The sequence below is a fragment of the Pseudophryne corroboree genome, chromosome 4 (genome assembly GCF_028390025.1).
Source record: "Pseudophryne corroboree isolate aPseCor3 chromosome 4, aPseCor3.hap2, whole genome shotgun sequence".
Classification (NCBI taxonomy): domain Eukaryota; kingdom Metazoa; phylum Chordata; class Amphibia; order Anura; family Myobatrachidae; genus Pseudophryne; species Pseudophryne corroboree.
Window position 1 is genome coordinate 275,676,721 of NC_086447.1, and position 14,426 is coordinate 275,691,146.

Sequence of the window (14,426 nt, forward strand, 5' to 3'; positions counted from 1 at the left end):
GAATCTAATCTAATGTCCACTAGGGCCATTCGTTGCATGATTGAGGCAATGAAGGAGGTATTACACATTTCGGATATAAACCCAGGTACCACTAAAAAGGGTATTATGTTTGGGGAGAAAAAACTACCCGTAGTTTCTCTGACGTCCTAAGTGGATGCTGGGGACTCCGTCAGGACCATGGGGATTAGCGGCTCCGCAGGACACGGGGCACAAAAGTAAAAGCTTTAGGATCAGGTGGTGTGCACTGGCTCCTCCCCCTATGACCCTCCTCCAAGCCTCAGTTAGATTTTTGTGCCCGGCCGAGAAGGGTGCAATCTAGGTGGCTCTCCTAAAGAGCTGCTTAGAGTAAAAGTTTGTTAGGTTTTTTATTTTCAGTGAGTCCTGCTGGCAACAGGCTCACTGCTACGAGGGACTTAGGGGAGAGAAGTGAACTCACCTGCGTGCAGGATGGATTGGCTTCTTAGGCTACTGGACACCATTAGCTCCAGAGGGAGTCGGAACACAGGTCTCACCCTGGGGTTCGTCCCGGAGCCGCGCCGCCGACCCCCCTTGCAGATGCCGAAAAGTGAAGGTCCAGAAACGGCGGCAGAAGACTCTTCAGTCTTCATAAGGTAGCGCACAGCACTGCAGCTGTGCGCCATTGTTGTCAGCACACTTCATAGCAGCGGTCACTGAGGGTGCAGGGCGCTGGGGGGGGGCGCCCTGGGCAGCAATGATAGTACCTTATTCTGGCTAAAAATACATCACATATAGCCCCTGGGGGCTATATGGATGTATTTAACCCCTGCCAGGTCTCAGAAAAACGGGAGAAGAAGCCCGCCGAAAAGGGGGCGGGGCCTATTCTCCTCAGCACACAGCGCCATTTTCCCTCACAGAAATGCTGGTGGGAAGGCTCCCAGGCTCTCCCCTGCACTGCACTACAGAAACAGGGTTAAAACAGAGAGGGGGGGCACTTATTTGGCGATATGTGTATATATATATTAAAATGCTATAAGGGAAAAACACTTATATAAAGGTTGTCCCTGTATAATTAATTATAGCGTTTTTGGTGTGTGCTGGCAAACTCTCCCTCTGTCTCCCCAAAGGGCTAGTGGGGTCCTGTCCTCTATCAGAGCATTCCCTGTGTGTGTGCTGTGTGTCGGTACGTGTGTGTCGACATGTATGAGGACGATGTTGGTGAGGAGGCGGAGCAATTGCCTGAAATGGTGATGTCACTCTCTAGGGAGTCGACACCGGAATGGATGGCTTATTTAAGGAATTACGTGATAATGTCAACACGCTGCAAGGTCGGTTGACGACATGAGACGGCCGGCAAACAAATTAGTACCTGTCCAGGCGTCTCAAACACCGTCAGGGGCTGTAAAACGCTCATTTACCTCAGTCGGTCGACACAGACACAGACACGGACACTGACTCCAGTGTCGACGGTGAAGAAACAAACGTATTTTCCTTTAGGGCCACACGTTACATGTTAAGGGCAATGAAGGAGGTGTTACATATTTCTGATACTACAAGTACCACAAGAAGGGTATTATGTGGGGTGTGAAAAAACTACCTGTAGTTTTTCCTGAATCAGATAAATTAAATGAAGTGTGTGATGATGCGTGGGTTTCCCCCGATAGAAAATTATTGGCGGTATACCTTTTCCCGCCAGAAGTTAGGGCGCGTTGGGAAACACCCTTTAGGGTGGATAAGGCGCTCACACGCTAATCAAAACAAGTGGCGGTACCGTCTCCAGATAGGGCCGCCCTCAAGGAGCCAGCTGAGAGGCTGGAAAATAACCTAAAAAGGTATATACACACATACTAGTGTTATACTGCGACCAGCGATCGCCTCAGCCTGGATGTGCAGCGCTGGGGTGGCTTGGTCGGATTCCCTGACTGAAAATATTGATACCCTTGACAGGGACAGTATTTTATTGACTATAGAGCATTTAAAGGATGCATTTCTATATATGCGAGATGCACAGAGGGATATTTGCACTCTGGCATCAAGAGTAAGTGCGATGTCCATATCTGCCAGAAGATGTTTATGGACACGACAGTGGTCAGGTGATGCAGATTCCAAACGGCACATGGAAGTATTGCCGTATAAAGGGGAGGAGTTATTTGGGGTCGGTCCATCGGACCTGGTGGCCTCGGCAACAGCTGGAAAATCCACCTTTTTTACCCCAAATCACATCTCAGCAGAAAAAGACACCGTCTTTTCAGCCTCAGTCCTTTCGTCCCCATAAGGGCAAGCGGGCAAAAGGCCAGTCATATCTGCCCAGGGATAGAGGAAAGGGAAAAAGACTGCAGCAGGCAGCCCATTCCCAGGAACAGAAGCCCTCCACAGCTTCTGCCAAGTCCTCAGCATGACGCTGGGGCCGTACAAGCGGACTCAAGTGCGGTGGGGGGTCGTCTCAAGAGTTTCAGCGCGTAGTGGGCTCACTCGCAAGTGGACCCCTGGATCCTACAAGTAGTATCCCAGGGGTACAGACTGGAGATTCGAGACGTCTCCCCCTCGCAGGCTCCTGATGTCTGCTTTACCAACGTCTTCCTCCGACAGGGAGGCAGTATTGGAAACAATTCACCCAGCAGGTGATAATCAAAGTACCCCTCCTACAACAAGGAAAGGGGTATTATTCCACACTATATTGTGGTACTGAAGCCAGACGGCTCGGTGAGACCTATTCTAAAGGTTCAAATCAAGATGGAGTCACTCAGAGCAGTGATAGCGAACCAGGACTATATGGTGTCCCTGGACATCAAGGATGCTTACCTCCATGTCCCAAATTGCCCTTCTCACCAAGGGTACCTCAGGTTCGTGGTACGGAACTGTCACTATCGGTTTCAGACGCTGCCGTTTGGATTGTCCACGGCACCCCGGGTCTTTACCAAAGTAATGGCCGAAATGATGATTCTTCTTCAAAGAAAAGGCGTCTTAATTATCCCTTACTTGGACGATCTCCTGATAAGGGCAAGGTCCAGAGAACAGTTGGAAGTCGGAGTAGCACTATCTCAAGTAGTTCTACGACAGCACGGGTGGATTCTAAATATCCAAAATCGCAGCCGTTTCCGACGACACGTCTGCTGTTCCTAGGGATGGTTCTGGACACAGTCCAGAAAAAGGTGTTTCTCCCGGAGGAGAAAGCCAGGGAGTTATCCGAGCTAGTCAGGAACCTCCTAAAACCAGGAAAAGTGTCAGTGCATCATTGCACAAGAGTCCTGGGAAAAATGGTGGCTTATTACGAAGCGATTCCATTCGGCAGATTCCACGCAAGAACTTTTCAGTGGGATCTGCTGGACAAATGGTCCGGATCGCATTTTCAGATGCATCAGCGGATAACCCTATCTCCAAGGACAAGGGTGTCTCTCCTGTGGTGGTTACAGAGTGCTCATCTTCTAGAGGGCCGCAGATTCGGCATTCAGGATTGGATGCTGGTGACCACGGAGGCCAGCCTGAGAGGCTGGGGAGCAGTCACACAGGGAAAAAATTTCCAGGGAGTGTGATCAAGTCTGGAGATTTTTCTCCACATAAATATACTGGAGCTAAGGGCAATTTACAATGCTCTAAGCTTAGCAAGACCTCTGCTTCAAGGTCAGCCGGTATTGATCCAGTGGGACAACATCACGGCAGTCGCCCACGTAAACAGACAGGGCGGCACAAGAAGCAGGAGGGCAATGGCAGAAACTGCAAGGATTTTTCGCTGGGCGGAAAATCATGTGATAGCACTGTCAGCAGTGTTCATTCCGGGAGTGGACAACTGGGAAGCAGACTTCCTCAGCAGGCACAACCTCCACCCGGGAGAGTGGGGACTTCATCGGGAAGTCTTCCACATGATTGTGAACCGTTGGAAAAGACCAAAGGTGGACATGATGGCGTCCCGCCTGAACAAAAAACTGGACAAGTATTGCGCCAGGTCAAAAGACCCTCAGGCAATAGCTGTGGACGTTCTGGTAACACCGTGGGTGTACCAGTCGGTGTATGTCTTCCCTCCTCTGCTTCTCATACCCAAGGTATTGAGAATTATAAGACGTAGAGGAGTAAGAACTATACTCGTGGCTCCGGATTGGCCAAGAAGGACTTGGTACCCGGAACTTCAAGAGATGCTCACAGAGGACTCATGGCCTCTGCCGCTAAGAAGGGACTTGCTTCAGCAAGTACCATGTCTGTTCCAAGACTTACCGCGGCTGCGTTTGACGGCATGACGGTTGAACGCCGGATCCTAAGGGAAAAAGGCATTCCGGAAGAGGTCATTCCTACCCTGGTCAAAGCCAGGAAGGAGGTGACCGCACAACATTATCACCACATGTGGCGAAAATATGTTGCGTGGTGTGAGGCCAGGAAGGCCCCATGAAGAAATTTCAACTCTGTCGTTTCCTGCATTTCCTGCAAACAGGAGTGTCTATGGGCCTCAAATTGGGGTCCATTAAGGTTCAAATTTCGGCCCTGTCGATTTTCTTCCAGAAAGAATTGGCTTCAGTTCCTGAAGTCCAGAAGTTTGTCAAGGGAGTACTGCATATACAACCCCCTTTTGTGCCTCCAGTGGCACTGTGGGATCTCAACGTAGTTCTGGGATTCCTAAAATCACATTGGTTTAAACCGCTCAAATCTGTGGATTTGAAATATCTCACAGGGAAAGTGACCATGCTGTTGGCCCTGGCCTCGGCCAGGCGAGTGTCAGAATTGGCGGCGTTTGTCTCAAAAAAGCCCATATCTGATTGTCCATTCGGACAGGGCAGAGCTGCGGACTCATCCCCAGTTTCTCCCTAAGGTGGTGTCAGTGTTTCACCCGAACCAGCTTATTGTGGTACCTGCGGCTACTAGGGACTTGGAGGACTCCAAGTTGCTAGATGTTGTCAGGGCCCTGAAAATATAGTTTCCAGGACGGCTGGAGTCAGGAAAACTGACATGCTGTTATCCTGTATGCACCCAACAAACTGGGTGCTCTTGCTTCTAAGCAGACGATTGCTAGTTGGATGTGTAGTACAATTCAGCTTGCACATTCTGTGGCAGGCCTGCCACAGCCAAAATATGTAAATGCCCATTCTACAAGGAAGGTGGGCTCATCTTGGGCGGCTGCCCGAGGGGTCTCGGCTTTACAACTTTGCCGAGCTGATACTTGGTCAGGGGCACACCCTGACTGAGGAGGACCTGGAGTTCTCTCATTCGGTGCTGCAGAGTCATCCGCACTCTCCCGCCCGTTTGGGAGCTTTGGTATAATCCCCATGGTCCTGACGGAGTCCCCAGCATCCACTTAGGACGTCAGAGAAAATAAGAATTTACTTACCGATAATTCTATTTCTCGTAGTCCGTAGTGGATGCTGGGCGCCCATCCCAAGTGCGGATTGTCTGCAATACTTGTACATAGTTATTGTTACAAAAATCGGGTTATTATTGTTGTGAGCCATCTTTTCAGATGCTCCGCTGTTATCATGCTGTTAACTGGGTTCAGATCACAGGTTGTACAGTGTGATTGGTGTGGCTGGTATGAGTCTTACCCGGGATTCAAAATCCTTCCTTATTGTGTACGCTCGTCCGGGCACAGTATCCTAACTGAGGCTTGGAGGAGGGTCATAGGGGGAGGAGCCAGTGCACACCACCTGATCCTAAAGCTTTTACTTTTGTGCCCTGTCTCCTGCGGAGCCGCTAATCCCCATGGTCCTGACGGAGTCCCCAGCATCCACTACGGACTACGAGAAATAGAATTATCGGTAAGTAAATTCTTATTTTTTCCCCCATCTGAAGAATTTAAATGAAGTGTGTGAAGAAGCGTGGGCTTTCCCCGATAAAAGATTGGTAATCCCTAAAAAATTGCTAATGGCGTTCCCTTTCCCGCCAGAGGATAGGGCACGTTGGGAAACACCTCCTAGGGGGGATAAAGCGCTCACACGTTTGTCTAAAAAGGTGGCACTTCCGTCTCCGGATACGGCCGCCCTAAAGGAGCCTGCGGATAGAAAGCAGGAGGCGATCCTGAAGTCTGTATATACACACTCAGGCATTATACTTAGACCAGCTATTGCGTCAGCATGGATGTGCAGTGCTGCCGCTGCATGGTCAGGTTCACTGTCAGAAAATATTGACTCCCTAGACAGGGACACTATTCTCCTAACCATAGAGCATATAAAAGACTCAGTCTTATACATGAGAGATGCACAGAGGGAGATCTGCCGGCTGGCATCTAAAATAAGTGCATTGTCCATTTCTGCTAGGAGAGGCTTATGGACTCTGCAGTGGACAGGGGATGCAGATTCCAAAAGGCACATGGAAGTTTTGCCTTATAAGGGTGAGGAGTTATTCGGGGATGGTCTCTCGGACCTAGTTTCCACAGCGACAGCTGGGAAGTCAGCATTTTTACCCCAGGTTCCCTCACAGCCTAAAAAAGCGCCGTTTTATCAGGTACAGTCCTTTCGGACCCAGAGAAACAGACAAGGAAAAGGCGGGTCCTTTCTGTCCAGAGGCAGAGGTAGGGGAAAAAGGCTGCAACAAACAGCAGGTTCCCAGGAGCAAAAGTCCTCGCCCGCTTCTTCCAAGTCCACCGCATGACGGTGGGGCTCCACAGGCGGAGCCAGGTACGGTGGGGGGCCGCCTCAAAAATTTCAGCGATCAGTGGGCTCGCTCACAGGTGGATCCCTGGATCTTGCAAGTAGTATCTCAGGGGTACAAGCTGGAATTCCCCCCCCCCCCCCCCCCCCGCCGTTTCCTCAAATCTGCCTTGCCGACAACTCCCTCAGGCAGGGAGGCTGTGCTAGAGGCAATTCACAAGCTGTATTCTCAGCAGGTGATAGTCAAGGTGCCCCTACTTCAACAAGGACGGGGTTACTATTCCACACTGTTTGTGGTACCGAAACCGGACTGTTCGGTGAGACCCATTTTAAATTTGAAATCCTTGAACACATACATAAAAAAATTCAAGTTCAAGATGGAATCGCTCAGGGCGGTTATTGCAAGCCTGGACGAGGGGGATTACATGGTATCCCTGGACATCAAGGATGCTTACCTGCATGTCCCCATTTATCATCCTCACCAGGAGTACCTCAGATTTGCGGTACAAAATTGCCATTACCAATTCCAGACGCTGCCCACGGCACCGAGGGTGTTTACCAAGGTAATTACGGAAATGATGATACTCCTTCGAAAAAAGGGAGTTTTAATTATCCCGTACTTGGACGATCTCCTAATAAAGGCGAGATCCAGGGAGCAGTTGTTGGTAGGAGTAGCACTATCTCAGGAGGTGCTACACCAGCACGGTTGGATTCTGAATATTCCAAAGTCACAGCTGGTTCCGACGACACGTCGACTGTTCCTGGGAATGATTCTGGACACAGTCCAGAAAAAAGTGTTTCTCCCGGAGGAGAAAGCCAAGGAGCTGTCATCTCTAGTCAGAGACCTCCTGAAACCAAAACAGGTGTCGGTGCATCACTGCGCGCGAGTCCTGGGAAAGATGGTGGCTTCTTACGAAGCAATTCCTTTCGGCAGGTTCCATGCCAGAATCTTTCAGTGGGACCTGTTGGACCAATGGTCCGGATCGCATCTTCAGATGCATCGGCTAATAACCCTGTCTCCAAGAACCAGGGTGTCTCTGCTGTGGTGGCTGCAGAGTGCTCATCTTCTCGAGGGCCGCGGATTCGGCATACAGGACTGGGTCCTGGTGACCACGGATGCCAGCCTTCGAGGCTGGGGGGGCAGTCACACAGGGAAGAAACTCCCAAGGACTTTGGTCGAGTCAGGAGACTTCCCTACACATAAATATTCTAGAACTAAGGGCCATTCACAATGCCCTAAGTCAGGCAAAACCCCTGCTTCTACACCAGCCGGTACTGATCCAGTCAGACAACATCACGGCGGTCGCCCATGTAAACCGACAGGGCGGCACAAGAAGCAGGACGGCAATGGCAGAAGCCACAAGGATTCTCCGATGGGCGGAAAATCACGTGCTAGCACTGTCAGCAGTGTTCATTCCGGGAGTGGACAACTGGGAAGCAGACTTCCTCAGCAGGCACGACCTCCACCCGGGAGAGTGGGGACTTCATCCAGAAGTCTTCACACTGATTGTAAATCGTTGGGAACGGCCACAGGTGGACATGATGGCGTCCCGCCTAAACAAAATACTGGAGAGATATTGCGCCAGGTCAAGAGACCCTCAGGCGATAGCGGTGGACGCTCTAGTGACACCGTGGGTGTACTAGTCAGTTTATGTGTTCTTTCCTCTGCCTCTCATACCAAAGGTACTGAGAATACTAAGAAAACGAGGAGTAAGGACAATACTCGTGGTTCCGGATTGGCCAAGAAGAGCTTGGTACCCGGAACTTCAAGAGATGATCTCAGAGGACCCATGGCCTCTGCCGCTCAGACAGGACCTGCTGCAGCAGGGGCCCTGTCTGTTCCAAGACTTACCGCGGCTGCGTTTGACGGCATGGCGGTTGAACGCCAGATCCTAAAGGAAAAGGGCATTCCGGAGGATGTCATTCCTACGCTGATTAAAGCCAGGAAAGATGTAACGGTAAAACATTATCACCGCATATGGCGGAAATATGTTGCTTGGTGTGAGGCCAATAAGGCCCCAACAGAGGAATTTCAGCTGGGTCGATTTTCTGCACTTCCTACAGGCAGGAGTGACTATGGGCCTAAAATTAGGCTCCATTAAGGTACAGATATCGGCTCTGTCGATTTTCTTCCAAAAAGAACTAGCTTCACTACCTGAAGTTCAGACATTTGTAAAAGGAGTGCTGCATATTCAGCCCCCCTTTGTGCCTCCAGTGGCACCCTGGGATCTCAACGTGGTGTTGAATTTCCTAAAATCACATTGGTTTGAGCCACTAAAGACCGTGGATCTAAAATATCTCACGTGGAAAGTGGTCATGTTATTGGCCTTGGCTTCGGCCAGGCGTGTATCAGAATTGGCGGCTTTGTCATTTAAAAGCCCTTATCTGATTTTCCATATGGATAGGGCAGAATTGAGGACTCGTCCCCAGTTTCTCCCTAAGGTGGTATCTGCTTTTCACTTGAACCAACCTATTGTAGTGCCTGCGACTACTAGCGACTTGGAGGATTCCAAGTTACTGGACGTAGTCAGGGCCTTGAAAATTTATGTTTCCAGGACGGCTGGAGTCAGGAAAACTGACTCGCTATTTATCCTGTATGCACCCAACAAACTGGGTGCTCCTGCTTCTAAGCAGACTATTGCTCGCTGGATTTGTAGCACAATTCAGCTGGCGCATTCTGCGGCTGGACTGCCGCATCCTAAATCAGTAAAAGCCCATTCTACAAGGAAGGTGGGCTCATCTTGGACGGCTGCCCGAGGGGTCTCGGCTTTACAACTTTGCCGAGCTGCTACTTGGTCAGGGGCAAACACGTTTGCAAAATTCTACAAATTTGATACCCTGGCTGAGGAGGACCTTGAGTTCTCTCATTCGGTGCTGCAGAGTCATCCGCACTCTCCTGCCCGTTTGGGAGCTTTGGTATAATCCCCATGGTCCTTACGGAGTTCCCAGCATCCACTAGGACGTCAGAGAAAATAAGAATTTACTCACCGGTAATTCTATTTCTCGTAGTCCGTAGTGGATGCTGGGCGCCCGTCCCAAGTGCGGATTGTCTGCAATACTTGTACATAGTTATTGTTCACTAAAGGGTTATTGTTATGAGCCATATGTTGAGAGGCTCAGTTAAATTTCATACTGTTAACTGGATATGGTATCACGAGTTATACGGTGTGATTGGTGTGGCTGGTATGAGTCTTACCCGGGATTCAAAATCCTTCCTTATTGTGTCAGCTCTTCCGGGCACAGTATCCTAACTGAGGCTTGGAGGAGGGTCATAGTGGGAGGAGCCAGTGCACACCAGGTAGTCCTAAAGCTTTCTTTAGTTGTGCCCAGTCTCCTGCGGAGCCGCTATTCCCCATGGTCCTTACGGAGTCCCAGCATCCACTACGGACTACGAGAAATAGAATTACCGGTGAGTAAATTCTTATTATTACCTTGTGATTTAGTTATAACCGTGTATTTGCTTTTGGAACTGCACAAGCTGAAATTCCAAACCTGCGTTTTGTCAAATTAACATTTCGTAGACCATTAATACAACCTTCTCATAACTCAGGCCTGGCCAACCTGTGGCTCTCCAGCTGTTGTGAAACTACAAGTCCCAAAATGCCTTGCCAAAGTGTTGCTGTTAGGGAATGCTAAAACGGTGGCAGGGCATTCTGGGATGTGTAGTCTCACAACAGCTAAAGAGCCACAGGTTGGCCAGGCCTGTCATAACTGATAAAAAAAAAAAATGATGCATGTACTTACTGGGTTGTAGTCAATTGATGGGATTGCATTTCACTATTTCCATTAATACTGTATCCTAGCTAATGTAAAAATACATTATGAGATGTGACTACGGGTTTGTTGATCTTTCTGTTTTTGTCTTTTCATAGAGTTTTCTTCATTGAGAAATACCAGTTTTCTCCCCTCCAAGCTGGAGCAATAAACAGGTATGCAAATGTGCTGCAGTTACTAAAGGGGTTCTTTATTAGTTGGCTCATGTCCAAGAGAATCCCCTCTTTACACCGTAATTGAACACTTTGAACATGTCTCTACATAATGTTCTTTTCTCTCCTATTTATAGTGTGGTTTACATCATCTCTGCACCACTGTCCCCGGTATTTGGATTTGTAGTTGACCGGGTAGGGAAAAACATAATTTGGGTGATGGTTGCAGTTGTGGCGACTCTTGCTGCCCACCTCATGTTGGCGTTCACTTTCTGGAATCCATGGATTGCTATGGTAAGTATGGACAGTTGTTAATTTACAATATCCTTTGCTTCTTTAATGAGCACCAAACACCAATTCTGTTCATAAACCGCTAACTAGATCCATAGCAGAACGACAGTGTGGTGTCAGGATGAACTCAGCGCCTGGAGCTTCCTAAGAACGCTTTAGACAGCTCTTCAGTTGCAGCTGTAGTTTCCTAATGATGCACCAGACACTAGGCACCCTACATGACAAATATTTGTGCCAGGTGGGGCATGTTGGTAGACCTGCATCCTGGTTGGCGACACCGCTCTCCCATCCCTAGTTACGGCCCTGCTAATTTTAACATTTAACTTTTTTGTTCGTTATCCCGACTTGCATAACCGGTAGGTTTTGGTTACAATAGGTTTGTTTTTGTTGCTTATAGAGCTCCTATGGCAAGATCTCAGATTTGGCAGTATGGTCCACTGAGAGAAAAGTAAATTTTTTGATCTAGACCAGCTGCAGTTTGACTGCATCTTGTTAACTCAGCTCTTCATTGACAATTAATTCAACTCTTAATTACTGACCTTTGCTGTGGTGAAGGCGGAGTGTCAGCCCGCTGGCAGCAGGAGTGAAAGTTATTGTCCTGGTACACTTGCATTGTGGGACAAAACAGATACAGGGGAATCGGAAACAAATTTGTACATAGTGTTTCTGTTCCCAGGTCTACTTGTCTCTTTCCTGCTTTTTGTGTATGTACAAAAATGACCTTTTTATGTCTGTGGCCTTGAGCGCTGCATCACTACTTTATGTATTTCTTACCACTTTTTCTTCCCTGCAAGGTATGGGCTATATAAGATGAGAAGCTGGCGCTTTTTGTGTATGTGTAATCTTCATGACATAAGTTATTTCTTTCCACAGAGTTTATTGGGGGTTTCCTATTCTCTTTTGGCCTGTGCTTTGTGGCCTATGGTGGCCTTTGTTGTTCCAGAGCATCAACTGGGTACAGCATATGGATTGTAAGTATGGATTCTCTCCCAGCATTCTCTTTTCTCGAATACATTCTATCCGTATAAAGTATACTTTTCAGTCACTGTTAATGGAAACCTTTTTATATAATTATTTTTTGGGTAGATGTGGCACTTGTGAGTATGCAGCTTCTGTGGTATACAGTATTCATAGGTCCATGATCATCTGACCATATGTGATACACTCTCCGGATCTGTCTTGCAGCATGCAGTCCATACAGAACCTGGGTCTTGCCATTATTGCCATCGTTGCAGGTGTTATTCTGGACTCCCGAGGATATCTGTTCCTAGAAGTCTTCTTCAGTGCTTGCATTTGCAGTAAGCTTTCCATTCTCACTTAATGTAACCATGAAGGTTTCAGTTTATGTTCTCTGCAATCCATCATTACCGCACAGCCTCCATTGCACCTAGCTTGATGTTTCTTCTATCCATATAGTAGCTATGTATATCTGTATCTGCATCTAGTTAGCTGTAGGTACTCTTTTGTGTTAATGGGACGTTAGACCTCTGTATTACTATCCATGCTAGTTTGTAGCTCTGAATTCAGGCTGGGCCCTTTTGATTTTGTACATGTTTGTTAAAGAATTACTTCAAAATAATTATTTGCAGTTGATCTTTTTTCCTTTGTATTATCATTGCAGTGGCCATTATCGCTGTGTTTATGCTGTATTTTGTCAACCTCCTTAGAGGTAAGAAAGTAGTATATTTAAAATATATTTTCTTGTACATCTAAAGACCTCTGCATAGTTACATTGTGTGCTTATGTGTAAGTGTCATGCATGACGTGGGGTAATAGTATTTATTTCCTGCTGTCTTTAAGGTTGGAAGGGTAAAAGGAGGGGTGATGAGATTGATCATGTTGAAAGGTTAGGAAGTTGAGGCATGTCTGACTGGGTTTGGGAGGGCCTTGCAGAGGTTTCGGAGCAACAGAGGAAAAGTCCTATATACTAGATTCGGAGACGAGGAGGAGGAGGTCATTGGCATAGTGAAGCATGCGGAAGGTTGGAAATATTTGCATATCCCTTTTTTTGAAGATATACTGGTGTCTTTTCATGAAGCTGAGAAGTGCCCTGTTTTGTGGTAAACAGGTCTTTCCACTGCTTTGTGCTATTCATAGAGCAGGTTATGGGGGAGAAGTCCCTGGCTTCAGCGGCACCCCGCTCCATGGCTGAATCACATCACCATTCTTTAGTATGGCGAGTGCGATTCATTTAAGGACTGAAAGCTCTGTTTTCCGCTTCTCTTGTGTGTTCAGATTTGCCATCTCAGGAAGGCGTAATCTGAAATTCCATGAGAAACTGGCAGGGATGTTACTTCCTGTCTGCTGCCCAGCATCCGTTCTTGCGCCGCCCCCTGTACTCCCAGCAGCCATTGCAGCCTCCCCTGAGCTCAGCAGCCGGTGCATGTACAGGAAGGACCTGCCTTCGCCTCCACGCTTCTCACAGCTGAAGAGAGGGCCGCTGGAGACCTTGGATATCAGATTGCATCACTGGAAAGGTAAGTATATATGAATTGCTACTTAAGGCTGTATATCACTTTGAACTGATGCGATATATAGTGGAAAGTAATAATTCCGTTTTTGTTTTCTACATGAATAGGCCCCATACTGTATTTAGTAAAGGTTGCTTAAACCAAAAATATTTTGCTACCGGACATGGCTTAAACAATATTGCAACTTATTTTGATATGCTGTATTCATCCCAGGTGGAGATCTTAATTTATCTTCATGGGAGCGGGAAAAACTTCAGAAAAAAGCTGAGATTGAGTAAGTACTGATGGCTAGATGAGTATCGTTTCTTGTATGCTTTAAAAAAAAAAATTATATTTAAAGGCACTCTCCCTTTTTGAGACCACCCTCCTTAATACTATATGTCCAGTCACCACCTATATCTTAAACTGGGCTGCCAGTCACACTGCTGCTCCATTTCACAAGTCCTCTTTATAAAGGACCTGGCTTGATGAGGACTGGACTGGTAATAACTTGATGTAAGCTGCAGTGTTGGGAAGTCTATCAGCTCCTTGCTTCCCCATGCTGGTTACTTTAGGGGTGGTTGTCCAAATTTAAGAATTCCTTTATCGGTTTTCTCTAACGTCCTAGTGGATGCTGGGGACTCCGAAAGGACCATGGGGAATAGCGGCTCCGCAGGAGACTGGGCACAAAGTAAAAGCTTTAGGACTAGCTGGTGTGCACTGGCTCCTCCCCCTATGACCCTCCTCCAAGCCTCAGTTAAGATTTTGTGCCCGAACGAGAAGGGTGCAATCTAGGTGGCTCTCCTGAGCTGCTTAGAGTAAAAGTTTAAATAGGTTTTTTATTTTCAGTGAGACCTGCTGGCAACAGGCTCACTGCATCGAGGGACTAAGGGGAGAGAAACGAACTGACCTGCGTGCAGAGTGGATTGGGTTTCTTAGGCTACTGGACATTAGCTCCAGAGGGACGATCACAGGCCCAGCCATGGATGGGTCCCGGAGCCGCGCCGCCGGCCCCCTTACAGATGCTGAAGCAAGAAGAGGTCCATAAATCGGCGGCAGAAGACTTTCCTGTCTTCATAAGGTAGCGCACAGCACTGCAGCTGTGCGCCATTGCTCTCAGCACACTTCACACTCCGGTCACTGAGGGTGCAGGACGCTGGGGGGGGGCGTCCTGGGAAGCAATGAATTTACCTTATTTGGCAAAAAATACATCACATATAGCTCCTGGGCTA

At 48.0% G+C, this 14,426-nt stretch overlaps 1 protein-coding gene across 2 annotated transcripts in view; it reads left to right on the top strand.

Annotated features, from left to right (window-relative positions):
• The window catches only part of MFSD1 (major facilitator superfamily domain containing 1), a 102,612-nt gene that overhangs the window by 60,941 nt on the left and 27,245 nt on the right, over nt 1-14,426 (top strand). For both annotated transcript variants that reach the window (XM_063916146.1, XM_063916144.1), the window contains exons 10-15: nt 10,400-10,456; nt 10,591-10,747; nt 11,618-11,715; nt 11,930-12,042; nt 12,366-12,413; nt 13,429-13,489. In XM_063916146.1, the coding sequence (XP_063772216.1) occupies nt 10,400-10,456; nt 10,591-10,747; nt 11,618-11,715; nt 11,930-12,042; nt 12,366-12,413; nt 13,429-13,489 (534 nt within the window). The remainder of the gene's footprint in view (nt 1-10,399; nt 10,457-10,590; nt 10,748-11,617; nt 11,716-11,929; nt 12,043-12,365; nt 12,414-13,428; nt 13,490-14,426) is intronic.